This window comes from Mastigoproctus giganteus, chromosome 13, assembly GCF_048544385.1.
Source record: "Mastigoproctus giganteus isolate SK-2022 chromosome 13, ASM4854438v1, whole genome shotgun sequence".
Classification (NCBI taxonomy): Eukaryota; Metazoa; Arthropoda; class Arachnida; order Uropygi; family Thelyphonidae; genus Mastigoproctus; species Mastigoproctus giganteus.
Window position 1 is genome coordinate 77,582,349 of NC_143587.1, and position 25,693 is coordinate 77,608,041.

At 35.7% G+C, this 25,693-nt stretch overlaps 1 protein-coding gene across 1 annotated transcript in view; it reads left to right on the top strand.

Annotated features, from left to right (window-relative positions):
- Positions 1-25,693, top strand: part of Itpr (Inositol 1,4,5,-trisphosphate receptor) — a 1,293,714-nt gene that overhangs the window by 698,948 nt on the left and 569,073 nt on the right. The window contains exon 33 of the mRNA XM_090387283.1: positions 2,078-2,206. Within this exon, the coding sequence (XP_090243409.1) occupies positions 2,078-2,206 (129 nt within the window). The remainder of the gene's footprint in view (positions 1-2,077; positions 2,207-25,693) is intronic.

A 25,693-nucleotide genomic window follows, 5' to 3' on the forward strand; every position in this document is an offset into this window, starting at 1 on the left:
ATCTGCTTTGGGCTCAGAAATACAAATATTAACCAGCAGGTTCATAAACAGAGGTTATCCCCTTGCCACAATAAACCGAATTAGGGTACAGGCTAAGGATAGGATACAAAATACTACACCAACCAACAATAGTAATATCAAAAAATACTTTATTTCTGTCCCATATGTTGAACAGTGGCATAAACAGCTTAATAGATTCTTTAAAGATACTGAATTTAAAATTGTGGCCAGGCCAATATGGAAATTACACACTATACTGAACTATCGCTTGGTTCTTTCCGCGTTCCTAACACAAATTAATGACCTGGTATGTAAAATTTCTTGTGGTGATTACGACTTGTCTTACCAAGGTTTGACGCGTTTTTCTCTGAATATTCGTGTAAATAAACATGAAGCCTCAGTTCGTGCTTCTCGTTCAGCAGTGTCAGAATTAGCGTTTCATGCCATTAACGAAAAACATATTTTTTATTTAACAAGGCCAAAATACTTAAAGTCCAACATAATTATACGCGACTATTAATTGCAGAAACCATAGAAATTAAATTACACGACAATTCTGTTAATGTTTGTCGGCCGTATTTGATGTCCGATGCGCATGTGCGAAGACAAATAATCACTATTTAAGTTTCATGTTCAACCCATTCAGTAATTTTTTCATTCCTGGATCACGACATACGGTCAAAAAGTGTTGTCATGTTCAATGTTCAAGAAGTTTTCAGCTTCACTCATTTTGAATATTTTCGTTAGATTCTTTTTAATATTTTTAATTGCGTTAAATTGATTTTTAATTATTTTTTACTCTAATGTAAGTTTTTCGATTTTTTTTTTCGGTTTAATTTCTGGAGAGTATCATACGGAAGTGTTCTACGTACTATATTGAGGTAAACTCCTCTTATTATTTTACAACATTACAGCTCTGACACGTAGTTCTACAATTTAAAAATAATAATGTATAAATAAGTTAAGTACATATACAATCCATGCACGTGTAATGTCTAATTGTCCACAGAAACATACCCTACAGCCATAATGTGTGTGTAAATATGTATATATATATATATATATATATATATAATATCAAATTCTTAACTCAAATATTTCTAGGGGCAAGGGTAAATAATTATTGATTGCTTGTGTGCGTGCATGCATGCATGCATGCAGCTTTGTGTTCTAAGTAGATATATGTGCATAATGTTGATTTTTTTATGTAGGTAGTAATTTTATATATTTGAAAATTGACAAGACTCGTAGTTTCATACATATTTTTTTATCAGAATTAAAGAAAAATTTGTGTTTTAAAATTTCCAAAGTTTGTTTCATTAAAAAAAATAGTGTTGCATTTTTATTAAGGTATTGTAATACATTAATAAAGGTCAATGATATGTACCAAGAAATGAAGAAGAAATAAATTTTAAGATATAAAAAAACTTTAGTTTTCCTTTTTTTTTACTTCCACCTTACTTCCAAGTGTTATCAAGACTCTCTGCCACTTGGGAGTTAATGTTGTATACAGAGTATTTTTAAACATTATTAATGAAATGCTTAATTTTATTGTTAGTCCAGTGGTTCAAATTTTATTTCTGACAAATCTGTATGAAATGGAATTCTGACCATGCATATATGCACTCAGTGAATTAAGGTATCCTTATCTCACTAAACACTTTTAATTTTTTTTTTTTTTTTTTTTTTTTGTGTGAAGCTAGGCTTCCATTACATTCCATTAATATTTTTCACTGTTTTATCTTTAATTATTAGTTGCATTTCTAAGCTAGACCTTTTCTGATTTTAATTGATAGGATTTAGAATAAAATTGAGGGTGGAATTCTCTCTCATAAATAATTCCAGAACTAGTGGTTATAAATTCAGATTACGGGGCTTGCAGTTCAGATTAGATTTTAGGAAGTTTTCTTTTAACCTGTTTGGAAACTCTTTCTTTTAGCCTGTAAGGAAACTGTGTGGTTTCAATTTGTTTTATGTTCAGATTTGTATATCTTTATTTTATTACTAGAATTAGTAATTGATATTTGATGCCTCTAAATTTTTTAGACTTATACACAAATCTGTATTTTTCAATTAGGTATGTAATGCCACTCATGATCGTCGTCATGCAGATATCCAACTTGAAAATTATGTGACAAATTCTGTGATGAATATAATCACAACTTTTTTTAATTCGCCATTTTCCGATCAAAGCACAACAGTACAGGTAGGGCCATCCTTGTTTATGATTGTTTATTATTTTATTTATCATCTTAGAAAAGTTAATAAATCCTTTATATATCTCTCTTCACGTAGCCAAATCAGCTGTTTCCATTATCTTAAATAAGAAATGTTAGTTCACCATATTAGTTCAACCATGTATATAGCAGTGCACAAAATGATGAGTGCAACTAATGATCTGTGATAGGGCTCCTTCTAGTAGACAAATGAATTCTCCTTCTACTAGAAGGCATGCTGGGAATATTCCCAGCATGCCACCACCAAGGGATTACCATATTCAGGAATTTTGAAAGAGTTTATCTTATGTGTAGAACTTTGCAAAGTAAATGAGAATTTTTTTATGTACTTAGCTGTGACAGGTTCATGGGCATTCATGTGTGTAATGAATACTAGTAAATCAACTTAAATTAGATAAACCAAATTCACTCTCCAAATTTAAAGATAAGTTCAAATGAAAATAAGGAAAAATTATATTTACCAAGATTTAAATAGTTATAAATGTTACATTTCAATTTTGTCACTTTTGTATCATATAGCTACATTTGTAACTTCATGATAAGTGGTACTGACATATTTGAGGCAATCAGTCAGTTTGTTGTGTCTGTTTTTGTAAGTAAATTGTGTTGAATGATCTGTTATTCAAAGTCACGGTTTACAACATGTGTTTGAATGCCGTGCCTTGTGTCTTCTGCTTGTTTTTGGCTGTTAGTTTTTAGGATTTTGAGGTTCAGGCATAGGGGAATAAGAAGTCATCAGAAGACTGCTCCCTTTTGTTTTTCTAAACAAAAGTCAGACTTGTTTGCCTTTAATCACAAAGGTCTAGGGGTCATATTTTATTTTTTTTTTATTTTTATTATTTTTTTTCAGGATATTTGCAGCATTAACCGCAAATAGCGTGAGCTGTTCTACTTGATAAATGATTTCTGTTTTGATATTATTATGAGGAGCAGTACGAAAGTAATGCCTCCTATTTTTTTTTTTTTTATTTTTTTTTCCTCAGAAAATTTAATTCCTACAGCTATGCATTTTACATCAATTAATCCTCAATCATTAATGGAAAAAAAAAGTACACTGTTATTTTTCCACAAAGTCATTTGGCAGATGGCAGAAATGCATTTTCTATGGATTTCTGCCATCTCCGAGTCAGATGATGTATTCCAATCCTGTAAAAGTTCTTACTCTTGCTCTGGAAGGCTTCATGAACACTGTGCTTGAGCTGGTCATCATTTGCAAAATGGGTTCCACAGAGTGCATTCTTCAGCAGGCTGAAGGGTTGAGGAAGAACAGCGCACCCCAATTTTTCAGTGGCTGCTATCATGCACAGACTGGTGTAGGGTCATGTGTTGTCATGGAGAAGAACCTCATTAAGGTTTTTGATGTGAAAACATCTATGGCGGCACTGGAGTAAAACTGATTGATGACAAAATTTTCTTACAAAAATGACATCACTTCCTCTTAAGTTGCTGTTAGATTTTAGATGCTACCACTTTCTAAAACTGTTTAAAAATTTAAATGGTTTGATTCCAGAATGCAGCAATAAAACAATTATGATGTCATACTAGTCTACAAATGGATTTCACTAACTATTGAATTGTAAAAATACCAAATGTAATGTCAGTTAACAACCCATAAGAGTACTTCGAAGATGGCTAAAACTCCATCTGAACAAAATCGAGAGAAGTATGCAAGAATAAAAGGCTCCCATGTCGCAAAAGAACAAGTTCAAAAATGAGAACAAAAAAAAAAAAAAAAAGTTTAATAAAATCTCCTTCTCAAGATTTTGAGAAGCAGATTTTATTAAATGCTGAAAAATACATTTGGAGTCCATTACTCTACCGAATAAATGTTAGTGACAGCATTAACATCATTTCTGTTTCACATTTTTATCAAAGTTGTTTTCACATAAAATATATTTTGTGTGTACAGGGTGTACACAGGCTTTTTTTTTTTTTCTCCAGTCAAACTCTACGGATGTGGGCTTTCAATCTTTTTAACGTTTCCACATGTTGATCTAAGTTGATTGTGGAGCCACACTCCAAGAAATCCACAAGCAAGATCCTATTTTGTCCCAAAACATTGTTGCCATGACTTTTGACAGAAGGCTGTCTTTTGAACTTCTCATGTGAATTTTTATGGTACCACTCCATCAATTGTCTCTTTGTTTCAGTGTAATAATGGTGGACCCAAGTTTCGTCACATGTGACTGTGTGAAAGAAAAACCACTCCTTCACTCTCATAACTCTGGAGAAGTTCTGTACAGATGACTTTCTGGGCTTCTTTGTGCTCATGTGTCAGCATTTTCGTGACCCACCTGGTGCAAACTTTGTTGTAGTCTAACAGACAGCAGCATGGTCTGATGACGATGTATCTATAAGGTACACAAAACATCGCCTTAATGATAGCAATTTATACGAACAGCCTAATAAACTATATTATTAATTACACATGGTATAAGAATGGTATTAATGTAATAATATCCTTTATGGTGATTATCACAGTAGGTTTCTGTATACCTACTGCATCGCACAATTTATGTCGTTGGGCTCTTGTCTGGTGTCACTGACATTACTGGATGGCCACTTTTGGGCTTGTTAACAATGTCACTTTCACCACTCTTAAAGTGTCTAACCCAACGTCTAACTGCACTCACATCTACACTTGTTACCATAAACATTTTGGAGATGCATATGGATTTTGACAGACATCACTTCTTCCTTGGCGAGAAATTCAGTCACTACTCTTTGCTTGATATGTATATCAGTAACACCCATCATTTTGAACGATCCATGTCCTGCATTTGCAAGACCAATCACAGCTCCACTGAGTATGGTGAAACTAGGGACCTCTAGTGACATTTGAAATCAGAAAATTAGGAGGCATTAGTAGTAGTAGTAGTGGTGGTGGCATGTGATGCAAGAAAGGAAGTGTATGAGCTTATGCAGCATCAGCCAAAAAAAAAAAAAAAAATCACACCATTCCCTCTAAATGCCTGTCCAGTTCCTCCTTAAATTTATTCAACCTATCAACTTCCACAACGACAGATGGAAGTTTGTTACAGCAATTAACTACCCACTGGCTAAAGGCAAATTTCCGTACAACTATTCCACATCTGTCTTTTCTTAATTTGAATTTACGCCCCCTTAGGTTCGTAATCTGAACAAGTGGAAGGATCCCATCAGAATTCAGCATGCTCAACCCATTCAAGGCCTTATACACCTCAATCAGATCACCGCGCAGGTGCCTAGTCTCCGGCCACTGCAATTTGCAGAACTTAAGCCTCTCTTGGGAAGAGGATCCCTTCATTCCCCTCACCAATCTTGTTGCCCATCTCTGTACACACTCAAGTAAATCTACATCCTTCCTAAAATGAGGCCTCCAGACCTGTACGCAGTACTCAAAGCGTGGCCTAACCATTGCCTTATACAGAGGGACAATCACCTCCTTCTCCCTGCTATCAAAATTCCTATATATCATTGACAAAACCCCATGACCTGCCCTGGCAGCCTGTCTGCATTGCTCAGAAAACTTCATATCTGACTGCACAATTACTCCCAGGTCTTTTTCATTTTCTACCACCTTAAGCGTAGTACCACACAGTTGGTACGTTTCTCTGGGGTAACTTCTACCCATATGCAGTACTTTGCATTTGTCAAGGTTAAACTTCAGTTGCCAGTTCTTAGCCCATCTGCTCAAATTATCTAGATCCTGTTGCAGTAGCACACTGCCATCACTGTCATTAACAACCCTGCCAACCTTTGTATCAAAGCCTGATATACCTTCATCAATATCATTGATAAATATACAAAACAGCAGTGGACCTAACACCGAACACTGTGGGACTCCACTAATAACATTAGTCCACGAAGAGCAGCACCCATTGATTACCACCCTTTGTCTTCTCCCACTTAGCCATCCTTTTATCCATTGTAGCAACTTACCCTTAATACCATTCTGCTCCAATTTGTACAATAGTCTTCCATGTGCAACAGTGTCAAAAGCTTTCCTGAAATCCAAATATATGATATCAAAATTATTTTTTGCATCCAGTTCCTTTGTAACCACATCATAATATCCTATCAAATTTGTCAGATAAGACTTTCCCTTAACAAACCCATGCTATGTCTGAATTATTGCTGCAGTCTTGTCTAGATGATCCTGCAATGCATCTTTAACCAGTGACTCCATTATTTTACCCGGAACGGAAGTTAAACTAACTGGTCTGTAATTACTCGTGTCACCCTTCAATCCCCCTTTGTGAATTGGGGATACATTTGCACATCTCCAGTCCGTGGGAACCTTCCCTGAGTCCAAGGATCCTCTAATAATTATGGCTAAGGGTTTGCTTAGTTGCTTTGCCGCCTCCTTTAATATAACTGGATAGATCCCATCCACCCTAGGTGCCTTTCTTATGTTTAATTTCAACAATTTCTCCTCCACTTTGCTTTCAGTTATTACAAAATCATTGAGTATCCTGCTACAATTTGATAACCTTCTGCCATTTTCAAAATTTAATAATTCCTCATGTGTGAATGTAGATGCAAAATACTCATTCAGTTTGTTTGCTATCTGAGCAGGATCATCAACACTCGAACCATCGATATCAAGTGGACCAATCAGATTCATCCCCTTCCTTTTAGAGTTTATATAAGTAAAGAAATCCATTACTTTTGTACCTGTTCTCGTATCTTTGTTGAAATGTAATTTTTCACTTCTTTTGTTGGGGTGCGTAATTATCAGGATGTTGGTTAATAAGGCTAGAGGGAAAAAGTGTCGTTATTTTGCCTTTTGCTGAAACACTCAAACCTGTTCAATTACGATAGTATTGAAAATTGAAACACAGCATATGTTTCAATTTTCCTTAAGTTTGTTAAGGAAAAGTCTTGTCTGACAAATCTGATTAGATACTATGATGTGGTTACAAAGGAACTGAATGCAAAAATAATTTTAATATCATATACTTGGATTTCAGGAAAGCTTTTGATACTGTTACGCATGGAAGACTGCTATACAAATTTGAGCAGTATGGTATTAAGGGCGAGTTGCCCCAATGGATAAAAGGGTAGTTGAGTGGGAGAAGACAGAGGGTGGTAATCAATGGATGCTGCTCTTCGTGAATTAATGTTATTAGTGGAGTCCCACATGGTTCAGTGTTGGGTCCACTGTTGTTTTGTATATATATATCAATGATATTGATGAAGGTATATCAGGCTTATTGTCCAAGTTTGAAGATGATACAAAGGTTTGCAGGGTTGTTAATGACAGTAAAGGCAGTGTGCTACTCAGAATCCAGAAAAATTGAACAGATGGGCTGAGAAGTGCCAACTGAAATTTGACATTGACAAATGCAAAGTACTACATATCGGTAGAAGTAACCCCACAGAAATGTACAAACTGTGTGGTACTACAGTTAGGGTGGTAGAGAATGAAAAAAGACCTGGGAGTAATTGTACAGTCAGATATGAAGGTTTCTGACAGTGCAGACAGGCTGCCAGAGCAAGTCATGGAGTATTGTCAGTGATATACAGGAATTTTGTTAGTAAGGAAAGGGAGGTGATTATCCCTTTGTATAAGGCAGTGCATTGAATATTGAGAACAGGTCTGGCGGCCTCATTTTAGGAAGGATGTAGAGTTGATTGAGCAAGTACAGAGAAGGGGAACAAGGGGATCCTCTTAACATGAAAGGCTTAAGTTATGCTTATTGCAATGTCTGGAGACTAGGCACCTGTGAGGTGATCTGATTGAGATGTCCTCTTGCTCAGATTACTAACCTGATGGGGCATAAATTCAAATTGAGGAAAGAGTTGTAGAATAGATGTGCGGAAATTTACCATTAGCATTAGTAGAGGCATACGATGCAAGAAAGCAAGCAGCATCAGCCAAAAATAAAAAAAAAACCTCCGATTTCATCCTTCCATTCGTTCCAAATGCCTGTCCATCTCAGTCTTAAATTTATTTAGGCTATTAGTTTCAAAAGATGGAAGTACTGTTCTGCGATGATGTGGTATTGGATTGCTGGAACAAATCTCCATCTGTTGTGTTTTGTTTTTTTTGTTTTTTGGGTGATGCTACATAAGCTTGCTTTTTTGCATCATATGCCTCTACTACTATTGCTGCTGCTACTACTACTACTACTGGAGCTTTAAAGATTCGTGAAGGTTCATTTATTGGGATTTTGTCTGTTATTCATAAGGACAGTAATATTTTTATTCTGGTGATTTACTTTGCCTTACCTAGTAGTTACCTTGTGAAACAATGGGGTTTTAAGGTTTTTACTCTTGATGAGAATTCATTGTTAGTTTTGCGCTGTATTATTTTTTGACTGTGTGGTCGTAAGAAGATTTATGAAGGTGATTCATACATGTCATTTTAAAAAGTTTGTGGATATTTTTTTTTTGGAATAGTTCATAACTAATAGATTGTGAACTCTTTTGGCTGGCTGTTTCATTGGATCAATTCCATTTGCTTGAATTTTAGTGTTTTGTTTTCTCTGAATGTACCAAATGGCAGTAAAATCATATTATTACTGTTTTTAAACAGAAACAGGCTTTAAAGAAATCCTTCAGAGAAGCCTATGCATTCTTTTCTTCAATTTATTCACAATTTAAACAGATGACCATTTCAAAATATGTTGATTTTAAGGCAATAACAAGTAAAAGAATTTCCTCTGAGAATCAGGTGTGCTTCCTTCACAACTTTGATTTTGGCAAATAGTCAAATTTTTATGCTCAAATTTTCAAATTCTCATTACCCACAGTCAGTTTTTGTACTTTGTTTTGAAAATTATTCTGTTAATTCATTCTTACCAGACTAGTTCTTCAAACCATTGACCACCTTCCCCCACATACAACCAATCTAATAGTTTTTGACATTAGGCATGCCATTAACTATCTGTTTTATACCTCCATTGTGGTTGGACAAATCTGTCCATATATTTTGTTCAACTATTTTTAGACTTTTATTCAGTACAGTGTTGGCTCATACCTATATTCTTCCTTTCTTGGTTTCTTATAAGGTCATTCCCATTCTGTGACAGTTTATCTGTGAAATGTAAATTTATTCATCAAGTATTTGTTGGAAAGGATTTTGTTGAAAACTTTATGAAAGATTAAATATTTTATGAAATATTTCATAAAAAATTCATAATTTTTATGAAAAATCTTCCATCTGTTAACCTTCACAAATTCACAAATGGATGTGAATTTTCTGCTAGTGGAAGACCTCTTGAAGATATTTACTCTATGGAGTAAGTATCTTCAAGGAGTCTGATTTTTTTTAATGAAAAAAAAAACACATTTAATAAATAAATACATTTATTTATATTTTTTTTCAGGTTTTAATATTAATTCTTTTTATTTTGATTTATTTGAAACAAACTTTTTTTTTTTTTTTTTTTTTTGGTGCATTACCAAATTAAGTGACATATAATATATGTCACTTAATTGTATTTTAACATATATTATATGTCACTTAATTCAATTTCATCAGTTTCAACTTCTGGATCTAAAATCCGGGGAGTTTTGCTTTTGCAAACCCAAATTTGATAACAGTGACTGACAAGTGCTTTGATCTTCTCCTCTTCCTTTGTGCTGCTGTCCATTATAAACTGTGTTTACAATTGCTTTGAAACATAGATAGGATATGGTAACACATACTGGAAGCTTTTCAAGACAATTCACATGTTATTTTGTTTTATATATATATATATATATATGTTACGGGCAATATGATAAATTGGAAAGTATACAATTACTGGCTATTATGTATAATTCCCAATAATATTGGAGAATATGCTTAATTTATCAAACATACTGGATATTATGAATAATCTCCAATGCTTACTGGTAATATTGATTAATTTAAATTAGATGCCAACAGAATACGAAAAAAAAAAAATCAAAGTTTAATGTTATTTATTATTACAAGATAAACTATGGTGACATTTTGAATTGCACAGTTTGTTACTATTTCTACAACTACATTTATTACTATTGCATTTTCCTTTACAATTACATTTTTTGTACCCTTGACCACCAAATATGGAAAACTTCTTAACACACTCCCGCAAAGATAATTCTGAGTCTGGAACTTCCACGACACTTATAAATTTTTCATGGCATATAGAAAACTCATTTCTGCTATAAACATTGGTCAATTTCCCTTTCTTTGTACCCAATTTATATAGTTCACTATTGTCAATATCCATAATAACTGCCAAGCAATTTCTTGGGTTGCTTCTGGCTCTGTCAACATCAGGAATTCTTATACGTACCATATCGCCTACTTTTCCAGTAGGAAACTTTTTGTTAGACATGTTTATTATTTTTTAGCTTGTATTTTAAGATTTTCTTTTACTATTTTACGTTTTCTATATATTTGTGCTTTCCTATTTGCAACAATATTATCCAAGTCCTTGTTATTCACTTTAATATTCTCCATATTCTCTTCAACATTCTCCATATTCTCTTCAACATTCTCCATTATATTGTCATTTTCAATTTCAATACTCTGTATGCTAGTGTCTCCTGCAATCTCTCCAGAATCATAAATATTTGATTCCTTCTCTATCATATGATCATATTTAAATTGCTTCATTATGTTTTCTAGTTCTTCCTCTTTTAAATTAACAACTTCTTTGGGAAGCCATGAGGTTTTGAGGTCAATTTTAATGGGAGAACCAAACATAGCTTCATAGGGACTGCATTTAATTCCTTGGTGATATGCTCTATTTTTCATTAATTGAACAAATCGTAATCCTTCACTCCAGTTGCGTGTTTCATTAGTTTCTAGCCGCGTACTCAATATATTCTCTGCGTCCTGGTTTGCACGTTCAGCCGAACCTTGTACATGATGAACAAGATCGAAATCGTACATGATGAACGAGGTTTACCATGTACGATTTTGAGTTCTTCCCAAGAAGAACATAATTCTTCGATAACTTTATTTGCAAATTCGCAACCGTTATCGCTTTGAAGGATAGAAGGAGCTCCAAAAATAGTAAATATATCCAATAAAACATAAAGCAACTTCTTCAGCATGTTTGCTTTTTAAGGGATGCAATTGTACAAATTTTGTTAGGTGGTCTTGATATACAAGAATAAATTTGTATCCCTTATCTTGCTGACTTTGCATATCATCAGGTCTACCTGACACCTACTATTCATTTCATTAAAGACCATTGGTTTAACCACCAAGCCTTATTTAGGAACTTTACTTTTCTTCTGACAAGGCTCACATAAGTTTAAATATACCATTACAGACTCAGCGGTTATATTTTTATACTTTTTTTGAATTTAGTTCATCATCCGATTTCTTCCCCCCATGGCCAATAGCTATATGAATATTATGTATTGTATCAAAAATTTCCTCAGTGCAGACATAATATTTTATGCTTTGGTTATTTTCTTGAACAGTGTAAATCAATTTATTACAATCACCTACTTTAATTATATCATAGCGCTTGAGTCTTTGGTAATCTGCTGAAGTCTTCCCTGTGGTTTTCAATTTTAGTGCAAAAATGTCATTTATCAGCTGTATATATATATTATAAAACCTTTGTTACTGCATTTTTTTTCTATTACTTTCATTAAATTTGCAGTAAAGTAAAACTTTCTTTCATTCTTTCAATGGTATCCATAACCGCTACACTTTGGCAAATTACAAAAATTTTCATTCCATGTTAATTTCTAATTGTTTTTCAAAGAAAACTTACCTAACTTTATCTATAAGTATAACGTTGCATTAAACGGTAAGAATGCAGACTCAGTGGTCGTTCTAGTTCAGCCCAACAATGCTGCACTAACTAAATGCTGATGTGTGGTTGTATGTTGCACTAAACGGTAGAAATGTAGACACAGTGGTCATTCTCGTTCAGCCCAACAGCGCTGCACTAACTAAATGGCGGTATATTATAGGTTTTAGAAGCAGCTAGTCGGCTCGACAGTGCGCAGAAGCACTTCCCTTCATTTCATTCATATGATTTCTCTGTCCTATTTATCAAATACACCAGCGAGCGCTGAAGAATATGTAAAATGACTGGTATATTTAATAAATTGTTATATATTTATTAAATTCTCCAATATTATTGGCGATTATACATATTAACCGGTAATTATTCATAATCACCGGATTAATCAAATTTACCGTAACACACACACACACACATGTGTGTGTGTGTGTGTGTGTGTGTGTGTGTGTGTGTGTGTGTATATATATATATATATATATATATATATATATATATATGATCAAATTAATCCAAAAATTAAATAGACAAATAAAAATTATATATTAAAATAAATAAGAAAAATAACAGGAAAAGCTAACATCAGTGGCAGCAGAAAAGCACAATCCACCACATGTTGCATATAATAACTAAATTAAAATAGAATATTGCCAGTAGAGTGAAAATGAACTGAACCAAAAATAATATAACATTCTGTCATTGTTATTTTATTTGGTTCAGTTCATTTTCATTCTACTGGTTTGCCATGCTACTGGCAATATTCTATTTCAATTTAGGTTATATATATATATATTGTGTGTATGAGTGCGCTCATTGCCATCATGAACGGAGTCGCATGAAATTCTCTCTGAATGTTCTAAATTGTCCAAGATAAATGCTGGGGAAGGACAGTTCCTCTGTAGTTCGTTAGTTGCTCCTGGGGCAATTCTAAGTTATTTAACGTCACACTCCACAGTAACGTTTGCTGTTGTGCAATGAGTCTTTCCTCAGTTGGAACCGCTTCGCTTATGTCATCTTTAGCCAAATCAATTTCCACGTGACTGTCATCAAATAATGACTGATCTATTGTGATTTGATACAATCGATAGAAAAGCATGTCAACCAAATATAGAAGCCATGCTTTATCCACTCATTTTCTTAGTAATCCAATCAAATGGCTCCACTTGTGTATTTTCTTGAGTTTTATAATTACTTTTATACAATAATCATTGGCAGGCAATGAACCATCGTGCTGACTGAAACAGGCACTCTGATTACTTGACCCAGAATAGCATATTGTCCGTATGCATGTCTCAGGCACCTTATCTGCATGAACAGAAATGAGCTTCTCTGTCACTAAATCCAACTTCAGTAAATTCGATGGAATTTTAAACAAAAGCCGTTTCACTTAGCACTGGAATGGTGGTGTTCTTAAGTGATCCTCTGCAGCTATTACACACAAGGATTCCGTTGACACAACATCAGGGAATGCAGTGCGCATTGATGGTGTATCTTTTGCAGCTAAGTTCTTTGTGTCTGTTTTGAACCATAGATTATTACAAATGTAGCATGCAGAACAGAAATTATTATTATTATTATTAGCTATATGGTGCAAGGAAGCCTGAGGCTTATGCTGCACCAGCCAAAAAAAAAATTCCCGAGTTACCCTGAGAGAGAGAGAGAGAGAGAGTCAAAAGGGAATCACCAAGAAAGAGAAGAATGATGATATCCAGCTCAGGACCCTGGGTGTGCCAAGATTCACAAGATTATTTAATGAAAAAACTTTCGAGCCTACAGGCCAGTAAGGCTCCTGGAGTTGACGGAATATGCCCTATAATCTTAAGGGAGACGGCAAGTGAGCGCATTGAGGCTAATTATGTGAGCATCACTAGACTCTGGGGAGATTCCCTTGGATTAGAAAAGTGCCAATGTATCTCCAACTGTATGAATACTGTGTGTTGGAATACACATAAGGGTGGCTCTAAGAGTGAAGTGGGAAATTATCAACCTGTCAGTCTGACTTCGGTGGTAGGGAAAATCATAGAGGCAATGATCAAGTGTGGAATTCAGGATCATTTGGATTAAATTGAAATTCTCAAAGATGCTCAGCATGGTTTTGTAAAGGGAAAATCATGTTTAACAAATCTGGTTCGCTATTTTGAAAGGGTCACTCACGAACTGGATTTAGGGAATAATTTCAACATTGTTTATTTAGATTTCAGCAAAGCTTTCGACTCAGTCCCACATGAGTGGTTGCTTTATAATCTGGAACAGGTTGGAATCACTGGAAAAATCCTTAGATGGATAGCAGGATGGCTTCAGGGCAGGAGGCAGAAGGTTGTGATAAATGGCTATTCCTCAGATTGGGTTGATATAAGAAGTGGGGTTCCCCAAGGATCAGTATTAGGACCACTGTTGTTTTTAATTTTCATAACAACATCGATGATGGGATAGAGGGCATGATGTCTAAATTTGCAGATGATGTTAAAATTGGTAGAGTAGTTAATGATCACTGTTAAGCTGAGCTTCTTCAGAGAGACCTAGATAGACTTCAGGAATGGTCAGAAAAATGTCAGCTATGCTTTAATCCAACAAAGTTTAAGGTATTACACCTGGAAAACAGTAATCCCAAAATAACTTATTCACTTGGAGTTCAACTAAACCCAGTACTGGAGGAAAGGGACTTGTGTGTTACGATACGGTCAGACATGAAATTCTCTGAGCATTGTAAACAGGTTGCAAGGGAGGTCCATAGTGTCCTATCGATGATCTATCGAACTTTTGCAAATAGAGATAGGGATGTGATAATCCCATTATATAAAGCTTTTGTTAGACCACACTTGGAATACTGTGTTCAAGTATGGAGACCGCACCTAAAGAAATACATCGGGCTTCTTGAAAGGGTGCAAAGACGGGTAACTCGCCTGGTGAGATCGGCAAAAGGGCGTCCTTATGAAGAAAGACTTCGAATATGTGGGTTGCAGAGTTTGGAAACTAGACATGTTAGAGGAGATTTGATTGAGTTGTTTAAGGCTCTGAGAGGCATCAATAAAATGAATGAGGACAAAATTTTCAAGATTATAAATGATGCTAGAACTAGGGAACATAAATTCAAGTTACGGGGGGAAATGTTTAGATTGGACTGCAAGAAGTTTTATTTTAGCCAGCGAGTTATAAATTACTGGAATAAGTTGCCTACATGGGTGGTAGAGGCTGACAGTTTGGGGAAATTCAAAGGTCATCTGGATAGTACGTTCGGGTGAGGGAAGTGCATAGGATGATAGGTTTAATTTCCTTTTCTTTTATTAATTATTATTATTATTATTTTTATCATTGTTTTATTCGTTTTTTTTTTTTTTTTTTTTTTGCTGGTGCAGCATAAGCCATAGGCTTTCTTGCACCATGTGGCCATTGCTAATACTAATATTAAAGAGAAGAATGATGATATCCAGCTCAGGACCCTGGGTGTGCCAAGCCCATACTCACCAGATGTTAGCCCTTGGGTTAGGTAGTCTGAATAAATTTAAGGAAGAATTAGACATATTATTAGATGGGAAGAACAGTTAAGGTGTGTAATGAGTGTGTGTGTTTCCTTTCATCATTTGTCACTACTACTTCTAATAATAATAATAATAATAAAGATTCTTGTGCTATTTAAAACTGTTCTGTTTGAACATATAATAACTTTAAAAGTAGTTAGGGTCTGCTGGGTTACTTAGAAAATAAGGGAAAATTAATGATGATTTAACTAGAAAATTTCTGGAGAATACAGTGTCATAAACAACTACATGTAGTTAATAAACTTGCTAATATTTAAGTACTGGTTAAATCAATGAAGGCTGACATACTAAGGAGATCAGAAACATAGTGCCATTCTGAGATACTGGAAGCAGAATTTAAACAGGGTATGCACAGATAAGCACCTAAATCTTGAACAAATATGTCAATGTTTGGTTATGGCACTGACAAATTTGTTCAGGATCTAGGTGCCACTGCCAGTTAGTCATTAGTCATGGGAAGAAGGGGCATACTAAAAAAAGTGTGTTCTGAAACAATCATTATGCAGCAAACTTGAATCACAGGATGAAGTGAAAATAGCAGTGTTTACCTTGCTGGTTAGCATTAAATTTATTATAATGCCAAATTCCCAAAGCAGCTAATATCAATTGACTTTGCACTATGATATTGGTTGGTCTGTCAATGATTGAATTCTCGGAAGTTTTCGGAATCATTAATAACAATTACCAAGAACTGTTCTTCAATGAAAGACTTAGGCAAGTTATACAACAGGTATGAAAAATGATACAGTGGATTCCAGTTATTTGGGCCACTGATTAATTGGGGCAGCCATTTTTTATTTGGGGCAAATCTTAAAAAACAGAAACCAATCGAGAAAATAGCCAGGGTTTACTTCGCTTAATTGGGACAGGAGACCACAGCACTTGAGATTACCCTACGATTGTCTCCGACGGTACCACGTGGTTCGGTCGAAATTCTGGAGATCACAACCATAAAACAAGAAAAACAAATAGCAGTCACCTGTTTATTGGCCTTTTCTGTTAGAGCAATCTATCATAAACAGACAGTAAACTCGATCTTACTGAATTTGCGATAATACCGACAGCTGGAATTCTGTGGGTCATTATGGTGAAATGTGCTTACACTTCCATGAAATCTTCAATCATATAAAAAAATTAATTTTCAGATCATCTCTTCATTCCTATTTTTAAAGCTTTGTAACTCGTTACTCCGTTCTCACTTGCACATATCGTGTTACTTGCAATTTGTGTGTGCCGTGTTCTTTGTTATTGATTGCTTATCTTTTTACTGTTTTAAATTTTAACACCTCACCCACAAATGTCAGTGAACAGAAATGCCAACTAGTTCGTATGTATTAATTATTCCGATTATCACATATATTCTTCCAATTTTCACGTATCATTTAATTTTTTTTAATTGTTAAGGTAATAAAGGGTACATTTGTGCTTAATATATCTTTGCTTTTATAGCCTGTGGATAATACTCCTCCTATTTTCGCTAATTAGAATCGCTGTTTAATAGAATTAAAATTCAATTCACAAACGTTTGTGAATTGAATTTTAATTCAGTGACCAGCACTTACTGCACATCGTATAGCGAGTGGTACTTTACTATGTTGAGTTCATCGTAATGTGATTTGATTGTACAGTGAACCAGTTGTGGGGGGGGGTACATTGTATTTTTAACTATTTACGTGAAACTTTGGATAATTGGGGCAGTCGCTTAATAGCGCCAAAATGCACTAATCCCGATGTGTCCCAAATAACTGGAATAGACTGTATTTCAATATGTGGAGCTCCCATAATCCTTAGCTAAATTGCAAGTGAGGTGAGGAATAGCTCACTCCAAGCTACTGAAGATGAAAAGGACGCTGAAATTCTTTACACACAATAAAAACAAGGTCGGCCATGTGAGGGTTTACTTTCAGTAATATAATTTCTCACTATACAAATCAGTGGCATGGTCCCTTCTTGAATACTGTATACAGGGTGATTTACTACCAGTGCGACAAACTTGCAGAGGTGTAGGGGGCACAAAGACAAATTGGAATCACATAGCATTGCAGGGTCCGAAATGCCTTCGTCATGTGGTAGAGGACATTGAACGGGAGGTCGCGTGAACAGCGATCCCGCTGGAAGTCAGCATTTGCAAACCGGTTCCCGAGGCAGTAGGATGGACGAGTATTCAAACGTTGAACTGGCCAACTAGCACCTCGCGTATGGAGCTGCACACTGTAACAGGCGCACGCGCACTCTGCTCTTGTACCAGGAATGTTTCTCGCACAGGCGTGCTCCTCATCATACGATTTTTGCACGTGTGCACAGAAGGTTACGTGAGACTGGTTGTTTCACGAGAGGTACCATGAATCGAGAGCGAACGGCGAGGACACCAGACAATGAGGAGAATGTCCTACGTCTTGCAGAAGGCAATCCGAGTACAAGTACTCGAGCGATAGGCCAACAATTGGGTATTTCCCAATCCATTGTATGGAGGATACTGTTCATACCATCTGCAGCACGTCCAATCATTGGAGCCTGCGGATTATCCACTCCAGAGGACTTTTGCTACTTGGTTTCTTCAACAGAAACGGTTCGAAAATGCTGACTTCCAGCGGGATCGCTGTTCACGCGACCTCCCGTTCATCGTCCTCTACCGCATGATGAAGGCACTTCGGACCCTGCAATGCTATGTGATTCCAATTCGTCTTTGTGCCCCCTACACCTCCTGCAAGTCTGTTGCACTGGTAGTGAATCACCCTGTATATACATAGGACTCAAGGCTTCTTTTCAGAAAGATACTAATTGGCTTGAAAGGGTAGTACAAAGCAGGGCAACAAGACTAGTAGATACCAAAAGAAACAGGCTCCAGTTCTGTCAGCTGCAAAGTTTGAAAACTAAGCATCCAGAAGGTAAAATGGTTTAAGACCATAAAAAGGAAAGTTAACTTAATCATAGACACACATTTTCTTCTCCTATAACAACATAAACAAGACATTGATTCAAATTAATAAAAGATAACTGTGGACTGGATGCAAGAAAATTTGACTTAAATCAGAGTAGCAAACTACTGGAAAAAGTTACTACTCAGCTATTTAGAGGTAGAGTGTATCCCGCTCCAAAAAAAAAAAAATCATATAAATATTTGAAAGTAGATAAAATATGAAACTAGAAACAGGCTTCATTTTATTTCGTTTCTATTTTTAATTGATTGCAGGTGTTACATATGTCTTCCTTCCTTGCATAGTTCTTTTCTAATACTAATACCATCCTCTGAGAAGTTTTTTTTTATGAAAATCCCAAACACGAGAGGTATTAGAACCTATAGTGCTTAGTACCGTGCGTGGGTTAGAGATTGAGAAGACAATAGAAGATATTTGTTGATATTGAAATTCTGTAGATCCAATTTTCAGGAAATACGTTTGAAGGAAGGTTGTTCCAGAAAACAGCATTTGAATGAATAAATGAGGAAGATGAAAAGTTGGTTCTGTGAGTTTGAAGTTGGACAGTAAATGGATGTTCGCAGGTGGCGGCACGTGTTCGAACTGTTTTGAAAGATAGAGCTGGATATAAAAGCCAATTCAGAAGAACAGTGCCCATGGAAGTATCTGTACAAAGTCATGCAGCAGAAACAGCACATATGAGACAGAGAGTGGAGAGACTCTCTTAGAAATGAGTCATTAATTAACCTAATTGCCCTCTTATGATTGGAATCTAGAAGCCTGATAGAGGTTTTGGGGGCACAGCCCCAGATGTGGGAACAATATTCCATAGTAAGGTGGATTTGTGATTTGTACAGAGTGAACAGCTGTTTGGAAGAAAAGTAACACCAAGAGCAAAAGAAAAACTTCCTCTGCATCTAAAAAGAGTTTTTTAGATGCAGAGGAAGCAATATTTGTAATGTGCTTATGCCAAGAGAGATAGAAGTCAAGGTAATCCTCAAAAGAGAGATATGAACTTGCCTAGAAATCAGAGTGTCACCAAAGATAAGAATAGGAGAAGAAGAATCCTTTTTGCGAGTTATAAGACAAGACTGAGTTTTAGAAGGATTAAAATCAACTAAGTTGTCTTTGCCCCATTAAGGATTTGGTAGCGGATATTCGAGAAGTTGAAGATGATTGAGCAAGGAAAGGTTTCTTGAATTAGAAAGTGGAATGCAATGTGCTATCACCAAAACTATGGATAGGATTTCAGGTCAATGAAAGAAGGTTATTATATAAAAGAGGAAAAGAGTGGAGGAAAGAACTGAACCTTGAGGGACACCAGCATTAGTGGAGAAGTTAGAAGACAGAGAGCCATCTACCATCACCCTCGGTGAGCGGTCGGAGAGAAAACTGGATAACCAATTACAAAAAACAGTTGGCAAACCATAAGATGGAAGCTTGTTTAGAAGACCTTTATTACAAACATGATCGAAAGCCTTTGAGATGTCAAGAGCAACTGCTTGTGTTTCACCAAACTTTTCCATTGAATTTGTCCATAAATGGGTAACATAAGCCAGAATATCATCATGGATCGACACTGACAAAATCCATACTGGCGATGGTTGATCAGACAGAAAGTGTACCCTTTAAGAGTTGGCAATCAGTTGATTTCTCCATTACTTTAGAAAGAGTAGAAGTAATTGCAATGGGACAATAATTGGATGGGAGGGGTTTATCACCCTTTTTAGGAACTGGCTGGATATGAACAAATTTCCAAGCAGAAGGAAAAACACCTTTGGAATAAGAAAGTGAAAAAAGGTGGCAAAGAACAGGAGTGAGCACAGGGTTTGAGAGCAAGTGGAGAAATACCATCAAGACCTGGAGCTTTCTTAGCATCAAGATTCGTTAAAATCCTTCTGACATCCTTTTGATGGAAGACCACAGGAAGTATTGAATGGTTGTTGTTGCTTGGTTTTTAGGAGCATTAGCAACGAAGTCCATATTGCTCCGGGGATATATGGTGGTCATTCCCTGACCTTTCCGCATCCTCTGTATTTGGTGGTCACGAGCTCGAACCCCAGTCTAATCAAGAAGCATGTGCTACGCACTGCTGCTCCTGACTACAGAGGCGCCATATTGAACGGAGCATGCTAGGAATGATGGGAAATGTTTTACCAAGGTCATTAATACATGAGTCGGAAGAAAAATGGGATGCTAGCAGGTCAGCTTTATCCTTGGCTGAAGTGACAATAGAATCATCTGGTTTTGACAGAGGTGGGAGCAGAGATTGGCAAAAGTTGCGGCCAATAGCTTTGGCAAGAGACCAGAATTCTTGGCTACCTTTAGGTCAAGAAGCAAGTTTTCTACCCTTAGCCTGTTCAAAATCTAGTTTGGACTGATTAGTAACTGATTTTCAATAGTTACAAGCTCTGGTGTAGGCAGAAAATGAAACTAGAGAATTGGAAACAAGCCAATTACGCACATTTATTGGAGAACCAAGGTTTAGTTAAAGGACGAGATTTTAAGGTGGAATGTGGAATAATGTATTCCATTTCTACGATCATAATATCACTGACACGATCTGAGCAAACATTGAGTTGCAGGTCTTAACTTTCTGTTGATGAAAATTTTATGAACTTAGTGTGTGCCATGCTATTAACAGGTTTTCAGTGTTACCTTCTCTTCTCTCAAACAGTATGGGTCATGTCTTTTGAGATTATGGGGGGGAGCAAAACAGTAAGATCAAATATTCTTTGCATTTCCAGGGTACAGTTTCAAAATGATTTGCAAGCCAGATGTTATACCATTCACAAGCCCTAACCTACTGGAAACTTTGCAGGAGGCATCTAGGTCAGCTATCATACAATCTTACTACAGTACTCTTCCAGCTCATGACCAGAAGGGGTCTGAGTAGTGATTCTTGGGGAGAGGAAGGAGGGAGATCTGATGTTTCTCTTATATCATACTTTTAGAGAAACTGGGAAGAACAGACTCCAATAATATTCCAGTGTTCATGTTGCACCACGATGTGTTATCCCAACCTCCTTTCTCATGTAAGTGACTATGATGCAGATTGTTGGGGCTGTAAATTTCTGTGGTATGTCTTTTAGACATCAAATGATTATGATTACTTCAAGAAAAATACTGTTGCAGACAATCCCCACTTCAGAAATGTTGAGTTGAAGATTTTTTTTATAATAATGGCTTTGCTATATACAGTGTTCCTGACCTGGTTGTCAGGAGCATTTAGTATTAATATGAGCAAATGATGCAATACACAGAATCACACAAAAAAAAAAAAAAAAAACACTTTCCATGCCATCTATGATCCCTTTAATAGTTTATCTAGTTCTTTCTTAAATTGATTAAAACTACTCAACTCTAAAACACCAGATGGAAGTGTGTTCCAACAATCAACTACCTGCTGGCTGAAGGCTAACCTTCTGCACATCTTTCCTACAGCCATCCTTCCTCAAAATTGAATTTAATTTCCCCCTCATGTGCATAGTCTGAGCAAAAGGAAGAATTCCATCAACACTGCACTTATTCCATCTATTCAAAGCCTTCAACACTTCATTCAAACCTCCTCACAGGTATCTAGTTTCCAGATACTGTATTACATATGAAAATTGCAGAATTTAAAAGTTTTTCCTGGTAACAGAGGCTTCAGTTCACCATTTTGCCCTCCCCACTAATCACACCGCTCTTGTCTGCACCCATTCCAACAGATCCACATCTCTCCTAAAATGAGGCTTCCATGCAGTACTCAAGATGTGTCTTAACTCTGCCTTATACAAAGAGATAATCAACTCCTTATCCCTAGTGACAAAATTCCTGTATATCATTAGCAAAATCCAATGAGTTTTCCTGCCAGCCTGTCTGCACTGCTCATAGAACTTCATATCTGAATGCACAGTTAACCCCAGGTCTTTTTCATTCTCCATTCACATTGGGACATAGCTTGGAAAACCTTTGATTACTACCATATGTAGCAGCATGGTAGTAATCAATGTAATTAGAGCAATCACTACAAATTTCTTTCCTTGTCTGTGCAATTTCACTAACAATGCTGTTTGATTTCATTCTTACATATCTGTATTTTTTTACTATTACATTATCGGTAAACATATTCCTGAACGATGGCTCTGTCCAATTAGCACAACTATATGAAGATTATGGCCTATGATAAACAATGCAAATAATTATTTTGGAGCATATGATAGAGAAATGCTACATCAATTTTTATGTTTCCTTCTACAAGGTGTACATTGTTCTCACACTCAGTTGCTTGCAGATGTTTGATTACATCACCCTTCCCACCAACTAAAATTCAAAATTCACAAAGCAAATACATTACCATTTCCACACTTACAATGCATGGAAGATAGAATTAGTAGTTACAAATGATGCAAAATGCTTTCAGCAAAAAGAAAAAAAAAAAAAAACCTTATGCATCACTTGTTACCAACAATGAATTACTCTCTGGCTGAAAGGAAATTTAATTTAAGTTCATGTCTCCATATATGCATTGTTAAAAACATTAAGAGAACCATCAGGATTTAGCATACTCAATCCATTCAAGACTTAAGTTCTTCAGAAAAATCTCCTTATGTAAGGCTGTTTCTGGTTTCCAAGCACTGAAATTTGCAGAACTGAAGCTTTTTATGGTAAGTGTACCTTTTGTGTCCTTGACTAATTTGGTTGCTCCTCTCTGTATCCATTCCAACAGATTAACACCCTTCTTAAAATTAGGCTCTTAGACGCATTCAAGATGTGGCCCACCCATTGCCTTATACCAGTGGTTTTTAACTGGGGTGCCGCAACAGCCAGGGGTGCCACGTAATTTGGGTTTAAGTTACTAAACTTATTATTTTTATTTAATTTGTATGTTTATTTCATTATAAAAAGGTGTACAGTATCTTTTTAATTTTGTGGTGATCTATAATTGATGTTTACTTAGTACCTCTATATAAAGAATAAAATTATTATAAAGTATATATAATTTGTATTATGAAATGTAATTTTTATACTTATATTATTGTAATAACTATCATATATATATATGCAGAGAGAGAATTGGATCTAACAGGCAGAAAATTGAGTAGGGGTGCCGCAAAATAAAATAAATTACTTAGGAGTGCTGTTATTAAAAGAAGGTTGAAACCACTGCCTTATACAATGGGATAATCACCTGCCTGTGCCTGTTGGCAAAAATTCCTGTATATTCCTTTGAGTGTGGTACCAACCAAATGGTATTTATTCTTGGATTACTGTTATCCATGTATACCTTTGTATTTATTACTGTTAAACCTCAATTACAAAATCTCAGCCCATTTGCCTGATTTTTTTTCAGGTCTTGCTGCAGTAGAATACCCTGACTCCTGTCATTAACCACCCTGTCAACTTTGTGTCATCAACAAACTTAGATATTAAACTTGATATGCCTTCATCAATATCATTAATAAGTACTGAAAACAATAAGGGGCCCAGCATTAAACCCCAAATGAACTCCACTAATAACATTAGTCCAAGAAGATCAGTGTCCATTTATAACCATCCTCTGTATTATGCCACTCAATTATAACTTTTAAAAATGGAGCCTCTGTACCCAGGTGGGAAGGAGCAGCAGTGCGTAGCACATGCTTCTTGATTAGACCGGGGTTCGAGCCCGTCACCACCAAATACGGAGGATGCGGAAAGGTCAGGGAATCACCACCGCATATTCCCGGAGCAATATGGCCTTAGCTGCTAATGCTCCTAAAAACCAATTACTACTATAACTTTTAATACAGCAGTGTTATATGTGGAAAAGTGTCAAAAAGCTTCAATGAAATCTAAATATATGGTGTGAAAATTATTTTCTTTGCATCCAGTTCCTTTGTTATTGTGTCGTAGTAGCTAATCACATCGGAAAGACAAGATTTCCCTTTAACAATTTCATGCTTTGTTTTCTGTACAACTGTATTCCTTTTAAAATAATCATACATTATTTTTAACAATATTACTTCTTTCAGCCACTGACTCTGTTATTATCCATTATCATTCCTGTAATAGAAATCAAGCCTACAGGTGTGTAAATTACTTACTTCCCCTTTTGATCTCCCTTTATGAATAGGAGAGACATTACATATCTCAAATCTCTAAAAGCACCTCCTTTTGAATAAATCTAAGGCTGCATTGCATTCATAATGATGGTCAAGGATTTGCTTACCCCCATTTTGCTGCTTTAATCTAAGTGAACAATTCCATCAGACCCAGATGCCTCATTTACTTTTAGGTCAACAATTTCTCTTCCACATTCTTCTGTTTTCACAAAATCATATAACTAACAGTTATAAACTGGTATACTTTTGGTGTTCCCATATCCCTAAAATCTTCTTTACACATGAATGTAAATGCAAAATAGTTATTCAGTTTGGCAGCAACTTGAACAGGATCATCAATAATTTTGCCCTTCTATTGGACCAATGCAGTTCATCCCTTTCCTTCTAGTGTTAAAATAAAAGAAGAATTCTTTGTAACATTTCTTTGCATTCTTAGCCAAAGAATTCTCATGATCTGTTTTAACCTACCTAAACTCCCTTAGTGGCTTGATTGCAGACTAGCTTGTATTTACTATAGGTTTCTGGGTCTCCTAATAATTTATAATCATCCCATGCATTTTTTTTTTTTTTTCTCTGCCACTAGTCTCATCAGCTCAACTGACATTCATTTAGGTCTAAAACTTTAACAATATCTCTTATTTAGTACAAAACATCTCAGTAGTTTCTGTGATTATTTCCCAAAATTCTTCCAATTTAGAATTTGCAGTTGATAAATTTAAAAACTGCCTAGGATCTTTGCAGCCTTCTTTTTTTCATTGATAGTAATAAATCTTTCCAAAAAATTCTGATAACTTCCACATAGTGGTTCCTTTCTCTGGAGATTCTTAATGCACTGCTAATAATGAGATCAAGAGTATTACGTTCTCTTGTTGCCTTTGTAACATGCTGGTGTAGAATACAGTTATCCAATACATACAGAAATACTTTACTATGTGGGAAAAACAAGACAAAAGTTCCAATCTCCCATTCTCTGGAAAGTTAAAATCTCTCATTATAAGGCAATCTGTTTCCCTTACTTTTGTTGTCTGTACAACTTTTCATTATACGTATCACAATCAATTGGCCAAACATAGTCCTACTCTCGCTTTTGTTTTTTTTGTTTTTTTTTCGGTTCTTATGTCACACCAAAGCAACTTAACATTGTCAATGGCCATCCACATAAACTGTGCATTGCATAAGATTCTATGC